Consider the following 25,367-nt stretch of genomic DNA (forward strand, 5'->3'; position numbering starts at 1 on the left):
CGAATATCCGGTTCCTTCCTTACCATCATGTCATTTAGATAAAACCTCCATTCCATCGCAAACCTATATTCACTGCAACAATCCTTAGCTCATCTTTAGCAGGCTGACTGGCTATATGTCCAGTTTTTGCTTAATAGTGCTATCCCAGGTAATCCATTCTGAGTAGCTGGACACCACCCATCCAGTAGCTCACTGACCCTGGGATGCTAGGCTTTATTACAGATGCACATTAACAAATAGGGTTGCTTAGACCCTCTTCACCCATTAGCATGGGTCCCTGGCATAAGTCATAACTGGTCAGACATTCAACCCACTTAGCGCTGACAAATGACCATGTCCCTTTTGGTGATATTAGCTGATGTTACCAAATCACATGGAGTCGATTCTGCCATATTTCCTTAGCAGAAAATAAATGTATTCCTATAAAAATACAGTATGCTCCCAAATTTTCAAAATCTGAAGGTGTCTTATCAGTTTCACAAATGCCAAGTGTGTGACTGGTAACACTAGGCTGATACTTGGCCAAAATGTGCATTCATCAAACCCGATTGTTGTGTTTAGGTTTATCACATTTTCTAAGGTGCAGGACTACTGGATTTGATTACATTATATGTCAGGGTTCAGAGAATGAAGCCTCTGGTATGAAGGGTATGTGTCTGTGGGGGGGGGGGGGTGCAAACTGATCTTGATAAACAAGTCAGTCACTTTACTTTTGATCAATTCATTTTATAGGCATTTGGCTTCCATGGGACTGGTACTAATCTAGCTCTGACGACAGAGCTATTAGTTGCAGATGATTAACAATTACCCTGAAAAAGAAAGAGAATTTTTTACCCAGAAGGGTATGGTTACAGTTCATTTTCTTTAGTTAACCATGTATTCCTTTCTGCAATGCATATCAAATCCCCTAAAACACAATATCACGATAAGTGCATCAATAACAATACAGGTCATGGCCATCTCAAATACACTGTCCCTTTATCTTAATAATATTATACGCAAGGTTACTTAGCTCATCTACAATGGCTGATTGACTGCATCATCAGGAAAGTCTTCTCTATCTGAGATCAAAGCTTGCAACCATGAAGTAATTTTTCTTTCACAAGGAGAAAACTATGATGTTATGTGAAGACAAAGTAACTTTGTGAGTACTTGTTAAAGTAGCTGCAGGCCAGTTTTTATCTAAATAAGTTACATTTACAAAAACTAGCCAAAAATTCCCTGGGAAGAGGATATTAGTGGATTGGTTTCTCAAAGCCTAAAATTCATTGAGTGTCATTTGGTTCCCAGAAAACGGTGTGTTCCCATAGACTGGTGCTGTCCTTAGTTGTATGGAAAGTGTAAAGGAGATTATTGGGTCAGCACCATATAAAACAGCCAGAAGGAAGCAGCTTCATGAGGGATAAGGAGAGATGGAGAGAGAGAGAGAGAGAGAGAGAGAGACAGAGAGAGAGAAATAAACATACTGTATATGCACTACAGAAGATATACCTTGAGACGGTGATCCTGGTGACACCAGTACACATGGACAGTGCATGTTCAATATGATATCCCTGTTCAATATGACAAGGCCCTCTTCTCACCAGTTTCCTAGATGCTGGTTAGCCCACTCACTGAAGGATTACTGTAACTGATAGGTGCTGTACAATAAACTATTTATGCCATCACAACAGGCAGAAAATGAATCTGAATGGAGCTAAGATAGCAGTGACCACAGTTCTGTTTTGCAATAACAAAAATAAAATAGAAAATGCAATTATGAGTAATAATCTATACAAGTTAAACAAGGTTGATTTGCATATATAATATGCCTACACTGTTGATGGATTAGGATTAGGAACAGGTTATTATTTTCTATCCAGTATCTAGAAAAGCATCCCTAGCTGGTCTATGTATGCTCATTGCCGAAACCCTTGTTACCCTAAATGAACAGGATGGCTTCTGTTTGTGCATATGTATGTATGTGTGCATGCACACGTGTTTTATTTATTTGTGTGTTTGTGTGTTTATTCCTTCATTTATATTGAGGACCAGTTGGTTCTTACAAGTGTATATCCAAACAACACCTGAGACTTTGAATATCATTAGGTAGGAATCTGCCATTCTAATAAGGCATTTTTTCAACATCTTTACAAAATACATCCTTGCCTCCAGCTGCTATCATTTGGAATCATCTAAAAACATTCCTTTAGCAGAATTCATTTATTTAAAATGTTTTTCTCCAACCTCTCTGCTCAACTTCCTACAACTTTGGGTCTAGACAAAAAGTCTGTCAGACTCCCACTGCCTTCCAGTACTTTCCCTGCTCTATTGTGCTGCCTCTTAAAAGTATGTCTTTAAGAAATGGACCCAGACTTTTTAATAAAACTATATCCATGATGTTTAATGTAGCATTTGGCTGTGTCTATTGAAGTTGTATTCCTAGCATTACACAGAATACTTTTAGTGTCATATCTATGATCGTGGCAGAGTAGTTTCTAGGGAAATTTGTACCCTGGGCAGCTCCGTACATTGATGCCTTATCAAACTAAGCTTGCGGAATAAAATACTTTTTTATTCATCTAAACATCAACAGCTGTTTAAACAAATATGGCAATACTGTTACAGGATAATACTTCTCTCCTGCATTGGCAGTTGTGTCTCCTTAATAGCTTTCACCTGGGGTATCCACGTCCTTCACCCCATCCTAGCTATGGTTCTGCATAGGGATAAGGTACCTGACATATCTCAACATCATGCTGGTCTTGCTCTGTCTTTAAAGGCAGGGCCCTTATACATTTCAGCATCATGCTGATCTCACCAAGTCTATCAGGATAGAGCACCTTATACATCTCAGCATCTTACTTGTATTAACCAGTCAATCAGGACAGGGCCCGTATGCATCTCAGCATCATACTGGTCTTAACCAGTCTATCAGGACAGGGCACCTGATATATCCCAGTATCATATTGGTCTTAACCAGTCTATCAGGGCAGGGCACCTGATACATCCCAGTATCATATTGGTCTTAACCAGTCTATCAGGGCAGGGCACCTGATACATCCCAGCATCATATTAGTCTTAACCAGTCTATCAGGGCAGGGCACCTGATACATCCCAGCATCATATTGGTCTTAACCAGTCTATCAGGACAGGGCACCTGATACATCCCAGCATCATATTGGTGTTAACCAGTCTATCAGGGCAGGGCCATTATGCATCTCAGCATTATTCTGGTCTTAACCAGACTTTCAGGACTGGGCCCTGATAAATATTAGCATCATGCTGATCTCATCCAATCTATTAGGACAGGATAGGTCACCTGATACATCCCAGCATCATGCTGGTCTTAACCAGTCTATCAGGACAGGGCTATTATGCATCTTGGCATCATGCTGATTTCTAACAGACTATCAGGGCAGGATGGGCATCAGATACATCTTAACATCATACTAGTCTGTCGCAGTCTATCAGGACAGGATAGGGTACCTGATACACCTCAGCATCATGCTAGTGTCTCACAGTCTATCAAGACAGGATAGGGCACCTGATACATCCTAACATTATGCTGGCTGTACCTCTTCTATCAGGACAGCACTCATTATGCTTCTAAGTATCACCTTGACTGTATCCATTTTGATAGGATAGATTTCCGATATCTTGGTATTATTTTGATAGGATACTTCCCTGATATGTGTCAGCATTTTGAGGGCTACATCTATTTTGTTAGGACAGCACTCCTTATTCACCTCGCCGTCATCTTGGCTATATCCTTCTGTCAGGATAGCGTCCTTGGTGCATGTCAATACCATGCTTTCCTTACCCATTCGGTCAAAATAAGTCACCTAACTCACGTCTGCGTCATATTAGCCACACCCATACTAACAGAATGGCTGTCATGCTGAAACAGAGTTATGCACAGACCGCCATGACAGCTCACCTGACACAGCTCAGCTTAATAATGCTAGTTCTAATTACTATTTTATTTTATCATTCAGGTAACACCATTAGCCACAAATACCACATGGGAATGTAGAAAGGTATATTCCCTACAAGTAATGTATTTCTTATAAATTTCATTGAGCTGAAGCTTTAACCTGCATGTTTCATTTAGATGAAGCTTCAGGAAGTTTAAACTTGACAAAACATAGGGTTACCTAGGACAAAACCTGATATTTGTGCTGTACATCCCTTTTGGATGGCCTTGAGTACAGACTACTACTGGATAAGTATGGCCCAGAAGGGGTGACACTGTCTGGCAGGATAAAACTGGAAACCAGTGGTCAAGTATGAATTAAAGATAGGTGAGAATCACATGGGACATCATCCACCATGGAGTTACTGCTCAACATGTGTAAAATTAAAGGAAAAAGGAATTTTTGACCCTAATGGAACTCACCTCTAGACTGCTCCCCATTGTGCTTACCTCTGGATTTGTTTAAACTGAAACCGTCTTCTTCAGACAGCTGAACATTACTCAATATAGAATTTACTCACAACAGAGACTGTACCACAAAAACAGTAGATTTCTTGGACCTACCTACAAGATCTGCCAGATGAAAGGGTATACTAAAATATTTACCGGGACAGAGACCTCCCAACACATCTTGCACTTTTGGAATTGTCTACAATACTGAAGTATAGTTCACAGGCTGGTAACAAAATTTGCAAGTTTTTTTTTAATTCTTTACTTCTTTTCCCACCGTATGAACAATACTGTCTCTCTCTGAAGTGGTCTTCTGGTTTACCATCAAAATGTTGAACGATACATCATCAAATCCACTTATGCGAAGTCTGAACTCCGAATGCTGAAAAAGTCGAACACAGATATTCTGACCCGTAAAAGCTCACCCCCGTCTTGACCCATGTTAGGAATTGTTTTTAGGTGTGGAGCAGTCGGAAATGTCAACGTTTGGGTTTTTTTTGGCATTTGGACAATTCGGCATTACAGGTTTGGCATAATAGCTGCAACAATGTGAATAAACGGTGAAGCACAATCGATATTTTGATAGTAAACCAGTCTTCCTGGCCCCATTGGAGAAAGGGTGGACCCTGCTAGAGGTGCAGTTATTGACACTAAATGATATACAGTACAGCTTTCTTCTTGTTTAAATGTTTGTAATAAAGTGAGATGTATTATGATCTTAGATTTCGGACAATGTAATACATCTTCTTTTCACCAATATACATGATGCAAACAGATCTCATTCTGGGACTGGCATTCTGGGATTGATTTAATGCTGATAGTGAAAGAGCTTCTAACCTTATTACCTTTTGGATCACACACTTGGAACACTCAGCATGGCAACATCTACTTGCTTCAGATGACCTCACTTAAAGCTTTCAAATGTTCTTACAGTCTGAGTCCATAGGTTGGTTATTAGCCCTTTGCCACAGTTTACTCACTAAAGGGAAAGTTTCCTTTTGTATTTCCACATCTTTCTGAATTCATTTTCCTTTTATATTTTATGTTTTACTTATGTAGTAGTCAAGCATCTTTGCAAATGCATAAATTACTTGGTTGAATGACATGTTTGACTGCTACAGTTGCTTCAGATCAGCTCATTTCCAGGTTAACGAAAGATTATGGCTTGGGATACAATGGCTCATTTTCAGCCATACTCAAATTATATCAGATATGTAAAAGATGGGGATGGAATGCAGAAGTCCTGGGAGTTATCAAAAAAAGGAGTGCTGGAAGAAATGTGAGATGGAATAGACAGATTAGGACAAGAGGGAATACTGATTCACTAACACATGTGAGATGGAATAGACAGATTAGAACAAGATGGAATACTGATTCACTAACACATACGAGATGGAATAGACAGATTAGGACAAGAGGGAATACTGATTCACTAACACATGTGAGATGGAATAGACAGATTAGGACAAGAGGGAATACTGATTCACTAACACATGTGAGATGGAATAGACAGATTAGGACAAGAGGGAATACTGATTCACTAACACATATGAGAAGGAATAGACAGATTAGGACAAGAGGGAATACTGATTCACTAACACAGAAGCTAAGACAGCTATCACAATGGCAAAGAACAATGCATCAGAGAAACTCTACCAGCTTCTAGAAAGTGACTCAGCAGATGGCACAAGGAAGCTCTCTCAGGTTGCAAATAAATGACAGAAAGATAAAGAAGACACTTCAGACACCATTTGTAAGGTATGCCTGCAACAATCTGCTCACCATTTCTGAAAACTTCAAAGGCTGATGGAATGAGTATCCCTGAGAAGTTTCTGAATGAAGAAAACTCCATAGAAGCTTTACTGCCCAATGCACAGACTACAATTAAAGAGGAGGAAGAACCCATAAGAACAACACTAACGAAAACCAAGTCAAGGGAAATCAGCAGGTTCAGATGAAGTCACAGCAGATAGCAAGTTGTTGAGTGCACTGGGACACACCTGGCTTCTGGGGATCCTCAGTAGACTATAAAATAAGCACTAGAGTCCCAGGCAGTGCAGAGGTGTCAGACTCATGTCACACTGTATGAATGTTCTGTCACTGATAAACAAATATACAGGGCAGTAGAAAGTAAAATGGAAAATAAGTAGTCCAGATTCAGATCAGGATGCAGTACAACTGGCGCAATGTTTGCAGTGAGACAGATAGTGGAGAAGCAGTTGGAGATAAGGAAAGATCCCATATGGGAATTCCTAACCTTGGTGAAAGATATGAGAAGATTACAAGAACATGATTTGGGAAGTCCTGCTATGGTTCAAAGTCCCCAAAACATCAGTAGAATTAGCACAAGCTATGTACAAGGACCTCATGACACAAGTACAGACTGTGTTTGGACTCATAGAAGGGTACTCAGTTGGAGAGTGTGTGTGCAGTAGGGTTCATATTTGAACCCACTTCTCTTCATATTGGTAAAGGACTACATTAGCACACAGGTCAAATCAACACAGCTGCTGTAAGCAGAGGATATGTCACTACAAGCAGGCTCTGAACAAGAACTTCAGCAAATGATAGGGGACTCGAATGCCAAACTGAAGGTGCATGGGATGAAATGAAGTATAGACAAGACTAGCAGCTGTGGAAGCTTGAAGTGAAGGAGATGAAATGGCTGAGATAAGTATTAAGATGCACATTCCGGAAAGATGAAGAAATGAGAGCATTAGAGCAGAAGATAAAGTAGCTCCAATTGCAGAAAAGGTAAAGAGGAGCAGATTACTGTTCTTCACATGCAGGAAAATAGAATACAAGCTGATGAAGATTTGCAAGGAACAGGAAGAAGGCAAGAACAGCCAAGGACATCCTGCCAAGAGATGGCTGGATAGTGTGAGAGAAGACATTAGACAGTCAGGCATGACTGTTGAGGAAGTTAGAAGAGTGGGTCTGACTTGAGAGATGTAGTGACAGTTGTCACAGCACCCCGACCCTAGATAGAAATGGGAAAAATGAGGCTGTTGATAATTAGTTTTTGTATCTGTCAGATAAAAATATGATACAGGTCTAGGGTTTATACTTACTTTACAGATATTCTCCAGATTTGTGTAGCTAGGACGTGAAGAGATGGATGCAACTGATAGTGAGAGGAGTAAAGGTAACCTACTGTTGAATTATGCTATAAGTGGGGGTGACTAAAATGGTCAAAATAGATAAGATGAAAAATAAATTGGAGGAGTACTATAGATGAGCAAGTGTTTACTGAAGTTGGATAAAGTGATGTTATGGATGATGGTCAGTGACACTAAGTTCCACAGTTTAGGCAAAGTTAATGAGAAGGCCTCGGAAGTACAAATTTGACAGTCATGGCGGGTTAAGTAATGTTTAGAGGTGGTGGTGGGGTTAAATTGATTTGAACTATGTTGCGAGAGTTAGTAATTTTACTATTTACTACAGGTTATCAATGGGGTGAAGTTAAACAGTGTGAATATGGTGGTGGCAAGAACGTCTAGAGATCAAAAACTGATAGGAACTATATTTGTGTTACACAGGGTAAGGAAGTGATGCTTTTTGTAAGAGACACATGAAGTGACAGGCAGTCTTTAGGCAGGTTTTGAGCCTTTTGGTGTCAGTTGAAGAGTAATGATTGTCTGTGCTTTGTGGTGTGAAAGAGTCTGTTCATATGAAAAGGGTATTTATAGAGGCATATGTGTTCTGTCAAGATTGTGCAAGGAGTGCTGAAAGAAATGTGAGATAGAATAGACAGATTAGAACAAGAGGTAATACTGATTCACTAACACAGAAGCTAAGACAACTGTCACAATGGCAAAGAACAATGCATCAGAGAAGCTCTACCAGCTTCTAGAAAGTGGCTCAGCAGATGGCACAAAGAAGCTTTATCAGGCTGCAAGAAAATGACAGAAAGATAAAGAAGAGAGCTGCAGACAATTTCAAAAGTGTAAGATGGGAGGGGGCTAGGGAATGACAACTGTCAGTGGATGTTACAAGTATAAACAATTAGTTTTCTGAGAAATTTATATTGAAATTCTGAAAATATAGCCAACTATGGAGGAAGTTTAATCTTTTCTTGTGGTTATAGTTTATGTTGCTGCAATCCTGACCAGATGATGAAATTGTCTACATACAGGTAATTGTTGGTAGCTAGGATGTCAGAAATATTGTTGCTGAAGACAGAGAAGAGGACTGTGTTGAATACTCTGAAAAAACACTTTATATTTGAGACACAGCAGAGAAGTGAGCAGCTTGAATGTGTGATATAGTGGTACTAGACTATTTGAGGATTAAGTGAACATGCTGGTAGCATGACAGGAGCTAGAGTGATTATAGAAATGAAGGCAAACGCTTTGCTAGATAAATATTGTCCATACAGTATTACCATTCTCCATCTGTGGATAAATGTTATTTGTGGTATAGAGTGCCATCTGTGGATAAATGTTATTTGTGGTGCAGATAACCATCTGTGGATAAATGTTATTTGTGGTATAGAGAAGACTAAAATACTACAACCTTTGAGAAAATTGTGGGCTAAGAGACATGTCCTTGTTCTGATATGGGTCTTCTATTGTTTGATCCGAGATAAATCTTTCTTGAAGTTTAGAAGGCATGGAGAATAAAGAGATTGGTTAGAAATGGCTTGGGGATATTTGTTTAGGGATTTTTACACAGAAGTATTGTGTATTTCTGTATTTCTAGGAAAGTTCCTTTCTTTAGGGAAATTAATGATATTCTGCAGTTTGATAGTAACGACCATGATTTAAGTATGTAGGAACTGTGGGAAGAAACCATCTAGTCCCTGGTGGCCATAGTGAAGGACAGACTTCAACAGCTTGTTAAAATGTAGTAGTTGTATAGAGGAAATGTGGAAGGCAGAGGAGTTTCTGCCTAAAAAAGTGTGAGAGATTTTAGTTAAAGGAATAGATTCTTATGTCTACAAATTAGGATATCACTGACTCTTTATTGGTGCTACGAGATTAGGCATAAATCTTAGGGAATGACAGTATTAATATTTTGAATGGTGGATTCTCCTTTGACTTATGGAATAACTTTCTTATGACCATCTCACTGAAGCTTTTAGCATTGTGGCTTAGGGATTCTTGTCTGTCTTTCTGAATTTGAAAACTTTGATTTATTTACTATTTAAAAGGGTTTCTGAGAATGTGGTATTAATCCTAGGCCTGTAGAATGTATGATACCTTGTAATCTGTGCCAGAAGTATCAGACATATTTGTTTTGAAGAGGAAGAATATTTAGGAAATGAAGTACAGACAAATTACAGTCAAACCGACAGATATCCATTGACAAGTCCGAGTAAGTCGCACGAAAAAATTGGATTTTGTTGTGCTTTAGGAAGTACAGCATTAAAAACTGATTATCCCTTTAGAAGTACATTCAATGAGATGAGTAAAAGTGGAGGCTACGATATAACAATAATTTATAGCAGGATTAAATCTGCTCATTTTGGAGTTTGTAAGGACTGTTCATTATGTGGTTACCGGCAGTGGGTTTAAATCTTGTGGGAGACTGCAGTTTGGTGTATGCTACAATCTGAGAAGGATGATCAGTGTGCTGATGGGGCCCTGAACTGAAGCATTCTGAAATTATAAGAAATGTGTTTGCATGTATGGATCTCCTACAACCTGAAATTATCAGTGCTGATGTCATAACTGAGACTTGCTTTCACTGTAAAGATAGTACTCCCTCCTTGCCTGGTTTTAGTATCTATCATGCATTTAGATTTCAGTGTAACTGAAGGACATTTCCATATTTGTCAGAGATCATAACATCCTCTAGTCAGATTCCCCAAGTCCAATAAACTGAATTTACAAAACTTCAGCTTAGCCCTAATAAGACAAATATTAATTTATGGCCTGCTAAAGGATGCCGCCTATGTCTAAGAACACTACAATACATTCTTAAAGGTACTCACTGAACAATCCTTAAGGAAAAATACATTTATATTGGGAGATTTCAATTATCTTTCAATTAACAGATACACCTACATCTCAAAAGCAAAGAATAATCAAAGATTCCTACAAGATTCCTGGAAGTAATTAACTATTTTCTAGAAAATCAACAAAAGAAGCACCATTCATCACAAAGGCTAATAAAATTCCCTATAACAGTCACTACAACAGTTGGCTAAGTTTTTAATGAAAGTGCTTATTCTGGCAAATCATTTTTAACATCATTGAAGTTCTAGACCTGTGAGAAATTATGTTTTTTTGTTGATTTGTTCATTCTGTAGTTGCAGTGGCCAGTAATCATTTCATTTTTTTATTTCCTTCTATGCATTTATTTTTATGTTTTAATTCCCTAGAAAAATAGTTAAGCACTAAGAGAAAGAACATTATGGACCTAGTCCTTACCAAGATAACCTGTACCAAGCTAGTAATTAGAAACCTTCTAATTTAAAGTTGAAAACTTGGTTCATAGGTAGGTACTAGTCTATCTGCCCAAGGGCATTTATAAGCCTAGCCACAGTGTGTCGGCATTCGCTGCCCCGTTGATTAATTAACTGATCCTCTGTCAAGCAGAGCCAATGAAATGATCTCAGGGGTGTATTTTCTGTTACCCATCCACTCCTCAAGGTTTCTCTTGAAGAGTGTTAGTGAGGGGCTCTGCTTGATGTAATTTGGAATTTTGTTCCAAAGCATGGGGAGTCTCTGTGACAGGAATCTATCTCTCCAGCATGTTCTATTTATTGTTGTGGCGAGGTTTAGCTCACTAGAGCGCGTGGCTTGCAGTGACTTGGATTTCTTTAGGTGGAGCATGTCCATCAATTCTGAGTTGGACATGGCTTTGTAAGTCAGGCAGAGATCACCTCTGAGTAAGCGATATGCCACTGAGTACAGCCAGAGTTTTTTCAGTCGGGCTGCATAGGACATATGTTTGAGACCAGTAATCCTCTTGGTGAAGTACTTTTGTGGTCTTTCCAGCTGTTGGAAATATCTTGTGAGGTACATCCCAAATGGGGCATTGTACTCCATGATGGGTCTAATGAGTGACGAGTAGAGGGGCACTATAACCTCTTTATTTCTAGATGCGAACCCTTTAGTAATTAGATGAGCCACATAGAAGAATTTCCTAACTACTTTGGCAATATGATTGTCAAAGGAGAGATTACTATATACCTGGGTCCCCAGATCTCTTATTACCTCTTCTGTAATAAGGGGGCTGCTACCTATGTGGTAATCCGTGGGTGTTTTGTTTTTCCCAAACGGGATGACTATGCATTTTTTGGCATTTAGCTTGAGGTCATGACTTTGACACCAGGTGTCTGTCTCAGTAAGGCCCTTTTGGAGGATGTCAGTGTCAGCCAGAGGGTCAATTATGGCTCCCGGTTAGCAGTCATCGGTGAACTTGGTTAGCCACAGTCCTCCTGTGTTTGCCTGTACTTCTGAGAAGTATATGCTGAACAGTAGGGGTCCCAGGACTGAGCCTTGCGGGACACCACTTGGACTGGTTTAGAGTCGGACTTAAGCCCTCTATTCTTACAGTGTGAGTTCTGTCTGTAAGCCAGTTGGCAACCCATCTCATGACATAGGGGTTTATGTTCACGCTGGTGAGTTTTTATGTACTACCCGAGTAGGGAATGGTGTTGAAACCTTGGCAAGGTCAAGGTAGGCTGTGTGAACCACCTTTCCCATGTCTATGGCCTTGGTGACTGTCTCGAAGAAGTCAACCAGGTTTAGTAGGCATGATCTGCCCTTAACAAAGTCAAACTGGGTCGGGTCAAGTGTTTGGAGGTTTCCAATGTCTTTGTTAATGAGTTCCATGATGATGTGCTCCATAGCCTTGCAGACCAGGCTAGTCAGGCTTATGGGGCGTTAGTTACCAGGGTCAGTTATGGCCCCTCCTTTGTGGAGAGGAATAACCGTTTTTGTGCGCCATTCTATGGGCACATAGCCTGTGGAGAGGCTGAGGTTGAACAGTGTGTTTAGGTGGGGGGTTAGTTTATTCTATAGTTCGTGCAAGACACAGCCTGCGACACCATCTGGTCCCATTGACGCTGTGTTTTTGGCTTTTGAAAGGGCTGTTTTCACCTGTGTGTCTGTGATTTTTGGGACACTACACTTTTCCAGTATTGTTGTGGGCCCTTTTGGAAGTGAGAGGGGGGTGAAGTTTGCACAGAATCTATATGCCAGGATGTTGGCAATATCAGTAGGTTCAGTATATTTTGTGCTATTTTGCACTAGTTCAGTGCATATCTTCGAGTTGCCACTTAGATTCTTAATATAGCTAAAGAAGGCTTTGTGGCTATCTGTTGAATCCTTGGCTATTTTTCTTTCGACATTAGCCTTGGATGATTTCATGAGGGACCTCAGTTTCTTACTGATACTGATCAGGGATGTCTTTCCTTCTTGGGATTTGCTTTATTTCTGAACTAGTTTCCTCCTTCTATTGTATAGCCTGTTTATTGCAGGGGTCCACCAAACTAGTTTCCTTCTCTTAGAGGAGTGAGTCTTGGTTTTGCTAGGGATGGTACGATCCATGCATCCTTGTAGGTGCTCATATAGTGCATTTGTAAAGGTTTCTGCATCTTGGGCAGCATTATCCTTTAGCGTGGGGGCTGTGAAATATACCACCTCTGTCTTACGTAAGGTGAAGTTTGCTTTAGAAAAGTTTTTTACTGTGGTTTCCTTAGTTGGGGGTGGTGGTGGGGTGTGGACATCTAGAGTGATTAGTTTATGGTCTGATCTAACCAGTGACGGGTTGACCTCTGGTGTGGAACACCTGTCGCCGACGTTGGTGATGACCAGGTCCAATATGTTTTCACTTCTGGTATGGGAGTTTACCAGCTGATCCAGGGCATTTGAGTTGATGAATTCCAGGAAGCGCTGGACCTGGGAATTTGTACTTGAGTAGTTTTCCCAGTGAATGGTAGGGTAATTGAAATTGCCCAATATCAGGGTGTTTGGTAAGACCTTCATGTTTTCCAGTGTCTCCAGAAAGGTGGAGTGGCGGTCCTGGGTCATGGAGGGTGATCTGTAGCAGGCCACAATTTGCATTGCAGATTTGCCCGATGTTAGTTGCACATGGATGATCTCAGAGGTATCATGCTGTGCCACTAACCTGGAGATGTAGGTATCCTTGATGAATATGGATACACCCCCCCTTTTGTGTTTCGGTCCGTGTTCTGTGGCTGAAACATGTGGTATGAGTAGTGCCCAGTAGTGCTGTGGTGCTCTCTGGAGCCTTGAACCAGGTTTCAGTTACTGCACAGATGTCAACGTTCTTCTTACTGAGGAGTGCTTCGAGCACGTGCATTTTGAGATTTAAACTCCTGGCATTGAGTAGCATGACCCTCAGTTTTTTGTTAATTGTGCTGTTTACGCACGTGGGTTTGACTTTTGAGCCTTGCCTAAAAAGGGCACTATGGGGGCAGCAAGAGCCTTGGCCAGTATTCGAAAGCCTAGGGGTGACAGGTGCAAGTCGTCTCTTGCGAAGCAACGTGGCTTGTCGAGCATGTCGTCCCAGGCTGACAGACACTGGATTCCCTTTGAATGACACCAGAAGCTTAGCCAATTTTTGAAACTGATCATTTTTTCTTTATACTGAGGAATCATTCTTGGTGAGGGCAGGATGCTACTCAGGGTCAGGGTCATACCAGCCTGGTCTACATGATCAGAGAGCTCTTCCATGTCTCTTTTCATGTAGTCCAGGGAGGTACATCTCAGGTCATTCACACCAACATGAACAATGACTGAGTCATATTTGTACTTGTTCTGGAGTGACCTGAGTGCTTGTGTTATGTGGGGGATTCCGGCTCCCAACAGGCAGCTAACAGTAACCTTCTGCTTGTCCAGCCTAGTGAGTGGGACATCAGTGTGCCTGACTATAGAGTCACCTATTACTAGTGTGTTAGGTATGTTATTTCACCTTAAGGGCTGTGATTGTGCTGCACACTGATTTTGTGTTTTATGTGTTGTCTGATCCTGAGGCAACATTGGTATTGTATATAAGTTAAAAGACCTCAAGAAAGATCATTACATGGTTAGATGGATTGCAAACTAATGTGGAAGTGCAGGATGTTTGGGTGCCAGCTTTGGAGGTCTCTGATGCTTTTGCAGGTTTTTATTTAGAGCCTCTGAGTATGATTTTGTGTATTTATGTATATTTTTTGCCAGTGCTGTTTTAGTAGGTCTGTGTGCGGCTGGAGTTGTGGTGCAAGTGTTAACCTTCTCCTCTTGACTGTCTGTTCCAGTCTTGGGTGGAGGCAGCTTAGCTTCCAGTTTGGCTGTATAATTGCATCTCTCACATATGTTAGTGTTTTGTGGTAGGAGGAAAGGGTTGCCTGTGTATATGAGGCAGTTGTAACATTGCCTCAGGATACCCAGATTCACCAGCTGGACTGGAGAGTGCACCTGAAGTTGCCCTTTGGTCATGCCTGAATAGTAGGGTGAGCTGACTAGTCGCTTGTTGGTGAGGGGTGAATAAAGAGCCTTGCCCTGATGGGCAATCAGTGTCAGGGTATATTAGTGCTTGCTATTAGGTCTGAGCAAGTGCTGGGCTGTAAGATTCTTTCTGAGTGCTTAGGTTGAGAGTTAGATTAGTTTCAAGGGAAAAATCGAAGAGGAGACTTAGTGGAGCCAGGAATAATTTAACCTTAGCTAACCGGCACTGCCCGGTGCGCAAAACCGTGCAAATGTGGTTTTTATAGTAGGGAAATGAAAGAGATAGAAATTAGCCCAAAATGGCCAATAAACTACTAACTTCTGTGCTGGAACCACTCCTCCAGGGACAGATGGGTTGCTCAAACCTCCCCTCTCTCACAGGTGAACAGAGCAACTTCCTTCTATCCAAGTAAGGTATGGGGAACTCAAAAACTAGTATCACAACCCTAAATTCAGCACTATCCTGAAAACTGGACTATACTAGCTTAGAAAGGCGTGGAACAAGGAATTTTTTTTTTTTTTTTGAAAAGATAAGTCAAAAACAGTAAACTTAAAACAGCTTTAAACGACTACAAACGATCAGAAAAGGCTATTGCACTTTAGTGTGTAGCCTGCATCAGTTAAACAAATTATTTAAACAAAAAAAAAACTTTTTAAAAGTGCAGGCAGTCAAATAAGTACAATATGTGAAAAAAACAAGCTTTTAAATCACAATAAATGCTGGAAAATCTGTGTTTAGGCAGAAAACAGTTAAGTACAGCAAGAAAGTACAGAAAACTAATACTTAATCACTCCAAAGTCTCTCTCCTAAGCTAGAAGGCTTGCATCAGTTTAAGGCTTTCTAGTGCTACCCAGCAGGTTAGTTACGGGAAAGATGGGAAACAAGCGCAGATGTGTTCTTTTAAACCAGAAAGTTGAAAGAGACGGACAAACTGTCCAAATGGTCAATACACTACAATTTCTGGGCCAAGAACCTCTCCTCTTGTGGTAGATAGGCTACCTAGTGCTTACCACTCCGACTGATAAGCTAGAAGACTTTCCTCCAACACTGAAAGGCTTGCGAGGCTCAGAAGCTTACCAACAGTCCTGGATACAGAAACTCTGTATCTGGACTAGGCTAGCTACAGGAAAGGTGGGAAACAAGCGCAAGTGCGGCTTTTAAACCAGAACGTTGAAAAAGATGGAAAAAACTGCCCAAATGGCCAATAGCTACAATTTCTGGGCCAGGAACCACTCCTCTTGTGGTAGCTAGGCTACCTAATGCTTACCACTCCCACTGATAAGCTAGAAGGCTTTCCTCCAACACAGAAAGGCTTGGGGGGCTCGGAAGCTTACAAAGAGTCCTGGAATACAGCAAATCTGTACCTGGAATAGACTAGTTACAGGAAAGGCGGGGAACTAGTACAAATGTAGGCTTTTACACCAGCAAGTTGAAAGAGATGGAAAACTGCCCAAACGGCCAAATAAACTACAATTTCTGGGCCAAAACTCACTCTTCCCGTGGAGGATAGGCTACCTAGTGATTACCACTCCCACTGATAAGCTAGAAGGCTTTCCTCCAACATAGAAAGGCTTGGGGTTTCAGAAGCTTACTATTATAATGAGCTTACTATAAGCTCATTATAAACAGTTCTGAATTTGAGGACTGTAAATATTTAATTCTGGTTAGATTCTATGATGAACTCTCCATGTTTAATCACAAATTCACTAGCTGGCAAACAGCTTCGGCTGCCTTTTAGGCAACATGAGTAACACTCCCACCTGCAGAAGTGTATACTTTTCGCAGTCCCTACTACAATTAAGTATAATGTAGAATTTAGAAATATACCACCTTGGTGGCTACCAATACAAATAAGCATACAAAAAGAAATAAACGTTCTGAAGTCCTATAACAGATTGAAAACCACATAAGATTCTATCAAAAAGATCAGGGAGGAACAAAAAATGAACACGAGGAAGGGCAAAGCTAGACTTGAATTAAAGCTTGCTTCAGAAGTCAAGGATAATTACCAACCTTTCTTTAGTTACATTAAAAAACTGAAAAATATCATCCAGCAATGTTCTGAACTACTCCTAAATGGCATTACCGATGCTGACCTTAAAGATATAGTTAATTTACTTGCAAACAGAATTAGTGCTAACTTTACTCTAGAGACAGTAATTTAAATTCCATAGATTCCTGAAACTCATACACTCCCTAAGATAATCATGGAGCAGGTCTTGACTGTGTTATCAAAAACTAGCAACACCTTTGCCATGCGCCCAGTCAGTTTACCTAGATGCCTAACAAATAGTGCCAAACATGCTCTCACTGAACCTCTACTGCACACGTTTAACATAAGCCTAGCCATAAAGTATGTCACTGAGGTATGGAGACATTGTAATACCCTTTTACAAAGGAAGCCCTACCACAGACTCTGGGAACAACAGGCCCATCAACCTAACTAGCATAATATGAAGGTCATGGAATATATTTCCGCTGACGCAATAAACTAGGCCATGGAATATATTATCACTGATTAAATAAACTGTGATCATAAAAACCTCATACCACTGGATTTATTTATTTATTTATTTTACATTTGTTTACCAGGAAAGTCCAACTGGACTCAGGTCTATTTTCAGTGAAGTCCCGGGGAGAAAAGCTCCGCAATACAATACAGTACATGAGAGAAAAAAATAGAGCATACATATAGCATTCATACACAGTATGTTAGAGATTAACAATTTTTCCAGTAGACAATCATTGAGGTACATAATAAACTTAAAACATTTGTTTTACAGTTATAAGTTTTGTAAGGTAAATATTAACGGGTTAACAAGCTTTCAGGGGAAAACTGTTTATACTTAGCTGAAACCCTGAAACATTCTCTTGGATCCACAAATGCTTTGTTTTGTCAAGGGAAGGTCATATCTGCTTAAATTAGTATTTTTTCCAAGAAAGGTCAAAGGCAGTGGATAGGAATCATTCAGTCAAAAAAACATATCTGGATCTAGATAAGGTCTTTGACACTATACTCTACATTGGTATTGTAGATAAGTTAAAAGACCTCAAGGGAGATCATTACATGGTTAGATGGATTGCAAACTTGCTGAAAGGTAGAATCCAGATAGTTCAAGTGGTATATACCTTTTCAGAAAGTAAGAAAGAAACTAGTGGAGTACCTGAAAGCTCAGAGCTGGAACCTCTCTTTTGTGCCATATACTTTATTTACTCTATAATGTAAACATAGGCCTATAGCTAACCATATTTGTCAATGACTATAAGATGGGTGCTATCACTGACTCCCCTCCAGCTGTAAGATCTCTACAACAAGAATTAATTCACACACATCAATTTTGTACAGAAAAGTTCAATGTTGTAATCTTTAGTAAAAATTCCTTGTGTACAACTTGTAGAATAGCCAGTACCACACTCCAAACAGACACAGTAGTTAAGAGTCCTTGACATCTGAGTTGAAAACTGTCTCTACTTTGGTAACCATGTAGCATAATATAGTTAAAAAATCCTTCTATAGAGCTCAACTGATTTCTAATGGTATCTCATTCAGGTTAAAAGAAGTTAATATACCTTCTGCATTTAGTACTAATCAGACACATTTTATGGAGTACAGTGGCTCTTTCATCATGTACCTAGCCAGACATATTCTGCAGTTGAAAGGCCCCCAAAAGACTACTGGTTTAAAACACTAGCCACTAAGACAGTCTTGAAGCCCTATACCTATACTGTCTCTAATAGGACCTTATGAGGACACCATACCATCAAAGATCCAATCCTACTAGATCTGTGGTACCCGATAACACAAATGGCTCCACAACTACTAAAACTAGGGATCTAACCCCACTCAAAACATAAATAAAACACATTTGAGAGACAGATTTATTCCACAATGGTTACCCCATCATTGGAACAAACTGCCTTTGCATGCTAGACATGTATGATTGGATGGATATGTGCATATTCATCCCTGGCCTGACATGTTTTTCCTTCTTGAAAGTGAGATGTACATATTGAGGTTGGGTGTCTACATGGAGCAAATGGGTTCTTGGCATTCTTGCCTTGTAATCCTTGTCTGCCTATGATCAATGGTCACACAATATAGATAATAGCGGCAATGACATAGGCATTTGTTGCAGTGGACTATTAGGAACAGTGATGTAGAGGAGAGGTGGTTCTTGAAAGACACAGTTCAGATGGGCCATGTGGACATGGTTAGTAGTGTTAGGGAAGGTTTTAATTTAATGGGATTTTATTGTTTTTTATGAGTAGGAGTACACCTCTTCTAGTGATGTTTTGCCCACACTTTTAGTATAGAAAGTGCTATCATTTGTGATGCTGGACAATGTTTGATGGCTTTGGCAAGGATTCAGCTACTTCTTCAATTATGGGTTGGTGGGTGCTAATCCAGGTCATAGCATGGGAATTTACTGACTATGCTAGCTGCATTTAGATAGGAAATGTTTTACTGGTGTCCCAGGGTTTCTTTGGATGTTGCTGGAAATTAACAGCATGGTGTGGGTTGATACGCATAGAATCTTAATTGAAGATATTTGTGTTGCAGCCTTCAGATGCCACATATTGTGGGCTAGTTGGAAATATGTTTAGGAAAGATTACTGGAATTGAATGGTGTGTGAACCTGCTTGTTGTTACAGGTTTAATTATGAGAATATATGAGCTGCACATGGTGGGATGCTATCTGTAAGTTAAGCTTACTTGTGCTGAGGTCCATAAAAGAAATATTTGTGTAAAAAGAAATAAAAAAGGAACAAGAATATTAAGTTTCTGAGAGTGCTGAATTTACAGGAATGGCCTGATTAGTTTATGCTTAGATACTTATACAAAATGCAGAAAAGGATGTTGTACTTTGGGGCAAACCTGCCTTAATTTAAGTTAATTTCCCCTCATTTTAAAATACATTTATTTTTCTTCTTTACTTTTAAAAGACAAATGCTAATTGGCAGAGATTTTCATATATGAATTGTGATGCACCCATGATTGTTTAAGAAAGTGATGCTGATGAGGATGGAATTTGGGTGCACTTAGGACCCTACTTATATTGTGAACCACAGTGAAAAACTATCCGTCTGAGCACAGCAGCCAGTCTAGATGTCTATGTCTACTCTATGATTTGGGCTGTGTGATGTTGCAATTTTTTTATCTTTTTTTGGAAAAGTGTCTCTTCTTAGTTAAGTTGAAAAAAATCATTCTTATATTTAATCATAGTCTGCTTATTGTTGTTTGCATGTTAGTTGGTACTATAAATCTTCCAGAAGATAATTGATGTAACCATGCTAGACAGACATCACACCTCCCCACCCTGGCACTGCTCAGACCTCAGGCTTTTCTTCCATTTGTCATTCTCCATGCAGCCCTGAATCTCTCTATTGCTCCTATCAGGCTGTGCAGTATGACGCTAGTGCCAGGTGACCCTCCAAACTCCTTGGGGAGTTGTCCTTACTGGTGCACATTTGTAAGACCTTGGCAGGAAGGTAGTCCATCGGGGGAGCAAGACACTAGACATAGCCCTCTCATTCATCATGCACATGACAGGTGGTCAGCTATCCCCAGTGCTAATGGAACTTTCATTATGCTGACATCTGTAGTTTAGTCTCAGGATGCACCCACCCTGGGCCCTTAGAATGTCCTCCCAGCCCTCCCACGTGCCTGGTCTGACAATATATCTTACCAGGAGCTCCAGCCACCATGTTCCCTTTTCATAGAATAGGCATGTCCATTCTCTTTGTTTGTGTCATCAGGCATTAGGCCACTAATCAAGCTCAGGTGACCTGCAACATGCTCAGAGATCTATGCAACCAGCAAGGCTATACCTGTGGGACAAATTTTGATTTATTAAATATTCCTCAGATTTGGGTATGATTGAAATATCAGGTATGTTTAGTCCATGAAACAACTTCATTTTCATTCCATGCAACAATTAATAATGTTTAGTTCTATTTCATTTACAGTTGGTTTCATAACACTACAGTTAATATGAGCACATGATTAGGCCTCTCTCTGTGGCATACAGGGATTGAGCCATGACTGTGACCCATGGTGACTGAGCTTTAATTAGAGGCACCACCATTGGAGGAACCACAGAGGGAGCGATGGATGGAGAGGAATGAAACATCTTTGCACACTCACCTCTCCCAAAGAAATGGGAGGGTTACAGGCACTTGAGAACACATAGGGATAGTGTGACTTTTCTGGTGATGACCTGGAAAACCAATTGTCATGTTTCAGAAAAGCATGTGAGGCTACTTGCTGGCAACATCCATTGCAGAAATTAGGAACAACCAGTGAGGACAAACCGTTATATGTACCCCTCCACTGCATGGTTGAGCATGCACAGTGGGCAGTGGACATTAGCCTACAAAAGAAAAAAAAAAAACAGCCCTGAAGGCTGCCTCAATGATGGTCCCTCTCAGTTTGCTCATACCCTGGTGATGGCCAACAAATGGATTGGTAGACTAGGAGACAATGTGATAGTTGTTAGGTGGTGAGGGCAAATAAAAAAAAAACAGAAGTAGGTGCCTGAATGCAACTCAATAATAACAGTATCTGTGCTCATACATTGTCACATTATCCAGCTGAAATGATGTTATGATAACTCAAAATCACCCTTCTTATTAATTAGTGAAAGTGTCTCCAACAGCAAACAATACAAAGATTTTTGTTTCAGAGTCATGTTCTTTTTGTCACTGTATTGTCTTCTACCTATTTATTATTTCATAGAGGGAAGTAATCTTTCAGGTAACCATTTTATCATAACCATTAGCCTTTTTGGGTTCTTCGCTAATCTCTCTAATGCAGTACTTTCGATCCATTTACTCTGCATACAGGTAAAGTGCCATGGAACCTGTCCTCACTGTGATAGACATATGCAGTGTTCCTTGTGGATAAGATATTCATTAAAGTCCAGAAGGCTGATGGAATGATGTCTGCTGAGATATTCTTACCTTGTACTCTGTGAAAATAAGAAAAAGATAAAAAAGTCTGCCATTAGTCAAATAAAAAATAAACAAACTTACAAACAATAACAACAATAACAAAAATCTGTTTGTATACATAAAAACCCATAGCACATTTAGTAATAGTTCACAGTCATAGGGATAATTGGCTAGGCTTAAAATGGCTCAAAGGCAGAACCTATGAACCTATGAATCATGTAAAAAATACAAAAGTTTAGTTTTACAGGTGTAGTTTTCACTGCATGGTCTGTGAAATGTCTGGTTTCAGCACAGTCATGCAAAAAAAGTGTCTGAGTAATGTCTAGTTTCACTGTTTTCTGTTTCTCTTTGTTAGCAGGACTGGTGCCCTCCCACAAAACCAACTCTAAATGTAACTTTTTGTAGTGCTTTACACAAAGAACATGAGGAGATTAAGAAAGGAACTAGGACCCCCATACAAAGCAGAACATAAAGTACAGTTACCTCACACTACACGCATGCAAAACAGTATTCTCAAAACATATTTGTAAGAATATACAGCACATAATCATTGTACTATATCCCCCCCCCCCCAAAAAAAAAAAAACAAAAAAAACAGCAGCCTTTGTTATTTTTGATACATAATCTCATTTGAGTTTGGTACAGACAACACTTTTTGGCAGACTCTGATGAATATCCTTGTACTTTGGGAAACTGTATGCCTGTCTTGTACCCTTACTACGCTGTAGCTCCATGGTTCCTCATGTAATAGCCCCATGATGGTTCCTCATGTAATAGCCCCATGGTAAAAATGCCAGTGATTCTGCACATTTTGATCAGAAATTAAGCCCTTAAATTTCTACAAGAAAAACACATTGATATTAATGATTCAAAATAATCTAAATATTATGAATCAATTATAACTGTTAGCTGAGATATATAAGTATCCTGTTTTTTTCGATTATTTATACTGATTATTGTTTCTAGCAATTTATATATAGCACTTTTTATTGCCTGCTGCACAGTTTTTGAGTGTATTTTTATTGCTATTAACTAATCTGCATGGGTAACTGATTTGTTTGCAGTTAAAAAAGCATTCTGTAGAGTCTCATTGCTCCTTTATCTGTTTAAAAACTTTCATTTTGTGGCTTTCTGTAGTGCTTACTGTCTGTAGGATAATAGCTTTAGTATTGTCCCCACCCTCCCTGTTGGTGTCTTGCTGTTATACTTGGCGGCTTTTCAGTTGCCCGCCCCTACTGCAAATCTGATCTGGGACACTCCTCCCAGTCTAGTGTCATTAGCTCATTCTACCTAATACAGAGAGAACATTTGATAAGGCCTTCTGTTTCTCCTTTTTCCCTTTCAAAAAAAAAAAAAAAAATTTGCCTGAATCTCCTTGGTTCTGACTGTGCTTCTCAAACATTTTGGAAATATAGAGTATATTTTAGAGCATTTATTATAACTGTAATTGCCTTAATATTGCTACAACTCAAGTGCTCTAAGTTGCACTGCATCTGAAGTGTTTGTGTGTTTTAGCTGCTTTTCTGTATATATAGACTTCTCTGTATATGTAGACTAGCTACTTATTCTGCTGTGTTACTGCATCTTAAATCGTTTTTCAGTTGGGCACTTGCCTTGCTTCATTTAAAAAGTTTTAAATTGCTAATTTTGTAGAGTTTTAATTGCATTTACTGTTTAGGACTACACCCTCAAGTGTGTTAGCTTTTCTGTGTTTATTTACTGTATTATTGCATTGTTTAGCCTGTTTCAACAAAAAAAAAATACTATCTTGTTTGCTTGTTTCCTATCTTTTCTAGCCAGTCCATATCCCAGGCTTTGCTTGTCTCAGGACTTTATTTTCTGTGTTCAGAGCTATACAGACCTTACTGTGGTAGAGGGAAGTCCTACTGCTTACCAGTGGGAGGGGTAAGCATTGTACTGCCTATCTAACGCTAGAGGAGTGGTTTCCAGCTCTGAAATTGTAATTTTATTAGCCTTTTTTGGCTGATTTCTATCCCTTTCATCTTTCTGGCTTAAAAACGTGTGTGTTGCACATTTTTCACATCGTGCAGCACTGCGAGGCTACAGTTAAACTGTTCCAGGTGCCAGAAAGTCTGCTCTTCAAATTATCCCTTAGAACTAGCTGGTTTCTCAGTAGTAGCACTAAAATCTGAACCCCTGTGGCTAGCACTTGCTCTAGAACCTGCTGGAAAGCACTAGGAAGCCTGAAACTGATTCAAGCACTCAGCTCTCCTTGTCAATAAGGAGAAATTAATTATAGGCACTAAACAGCTTATAATTGCAAAGTACCTTGCAAAGGTAAGGGAAAACAGCTATTAAACTTTACAAGAAAACACTAGGAAGCCTGAAACTGATTCAAGCACTCAGCTCTCCTTGTCAATAAGGAGAAATTAATCATAAGCACTAAACAGCCTATAATTGCAGAGTACCTTGCAAAGGTAAGAGAAAACAGCTCTTAAACGTTACAAAAAAGCACCTAAACAGGCATGTCCAAGGGTCAGCTTCCGGTGATTTCTCCTGTCCACCTTGTGAATCAGGGCATACTGGGGCAGTGCGGCAACTGCCTCATGTACACAGACAATCCTCTCCTCCTACCACCCAACACTACAACCTGCGAGAGATGCACTTACATAGCCAAACTGGAAGCTAAGCTCTCTCCAGCCAAGATTGTGCTAGACAGTCAAGAGGAGAAGGTTAACACATGCATTACACCTCAAGCAACTCATAGCCCTTCAAAACCCACACCATCAACACCCACACATAACAACACTAAAACCACATATGCGAAGGCCCTTAACATTAACCTGCCCAAGCAACAAGGACCTCCGATGCCGAAACGCAAACAAACACCAGTCACAACCAAAGTGACACATAGCTCACAACACCAGTGTGCCACCCAACAACAGCCCCTAAGGCAAGACAATGTACCCAACACTTTATTCATAGGTGACTCTATAGTCAAGCACACTGATGTCCCACTCATCAGGCTGAACAAGGAGAAAATTACAGTCAGCTGCCTGTCAGGTGCCAGGATCCGCCACATAACACATGCACTCAAGTCGCTCCACAACAAGTACAAATACGACTCTGTCATTGTCCATGCTGGAGTGAATGACTTGAGATGTACCTCCCTGGACTACATGAAAAGAGACATGGAAGAGCTCTTGGATCATGTGACCCAGGCAGATATGACCCTAGCCCTGAGTAGCATCCTGCCTTCACCCAGAATGATACCATAGTATAAGGACAAAATAATTGACTTCAACAATTGTCTAAGCTTCTGGTGTCATTCAAAGGGGATCCAATATTTGTCTGCCTGGGAAGACATGATCGACAAACCACAATGCTTTGCCAGAGATGGTCTGCACCTGTCACCCCTGGGATTCAGGTTACTGGCTAAAGCTCTTGCCACCCCTATAGTGCCTTTTTTAGGCAAGGTTCAAAGGATAAAACCACCACCGTAACAGATACAAGCATGCAAAATCTGAAGGTAATGCTACTCAATCCTAGAAGTCTAAACCTCAAAATGCACTCTCTCTCGGTACTCCTAAAAATGGAGAACATCGATATCTGTGCAGTAACTGAGACCTGGTTCAAGGCTCCAGAG

General features: G+C 40.1%; 1 protein-coding gene across 8 annotated transcripts in view; it reads right to left on the reverse strand.

Annotated features, from left to right (window-relative positions):
* Window positions 1-25,367, reverse strand: part of ABLIM3 (actin binding LIM protein family member 3) — a 3,936,655-nt gene that overhangs the window by 156,757 nt on the left and 3,754,531 nt on the right. For all 8 annotated transcript variants that reach the window (XM_044069211.1, XM_044069207.1, XM_044069212.1 and 5 more), the window contains one exon: window positions 21,770-21,777. In XM_044069211.1, coding sequence (XP_043925146.1) covers window positions 21,770-21,777 — 8 coding nt within the window. The remainder of the gene's footprint in view (window positions 1-21,769; window positions 21,778-25,367) is intronic.

Source organism: Protopterus annectens, chromosome 4.part0 (genome assembly GCF_019279795.1).
Source record: "Protopterus annectens isolate FY-2018-M chromosome 4.part0, PAN1.0, whole genome shotgun sequence".
Classification (NCBI taxonomy): Eukaryota; Metazoa; Chordata; order Ceratodontiformes; family Protopteridae; genus Protopterus; species Protopterus annectens.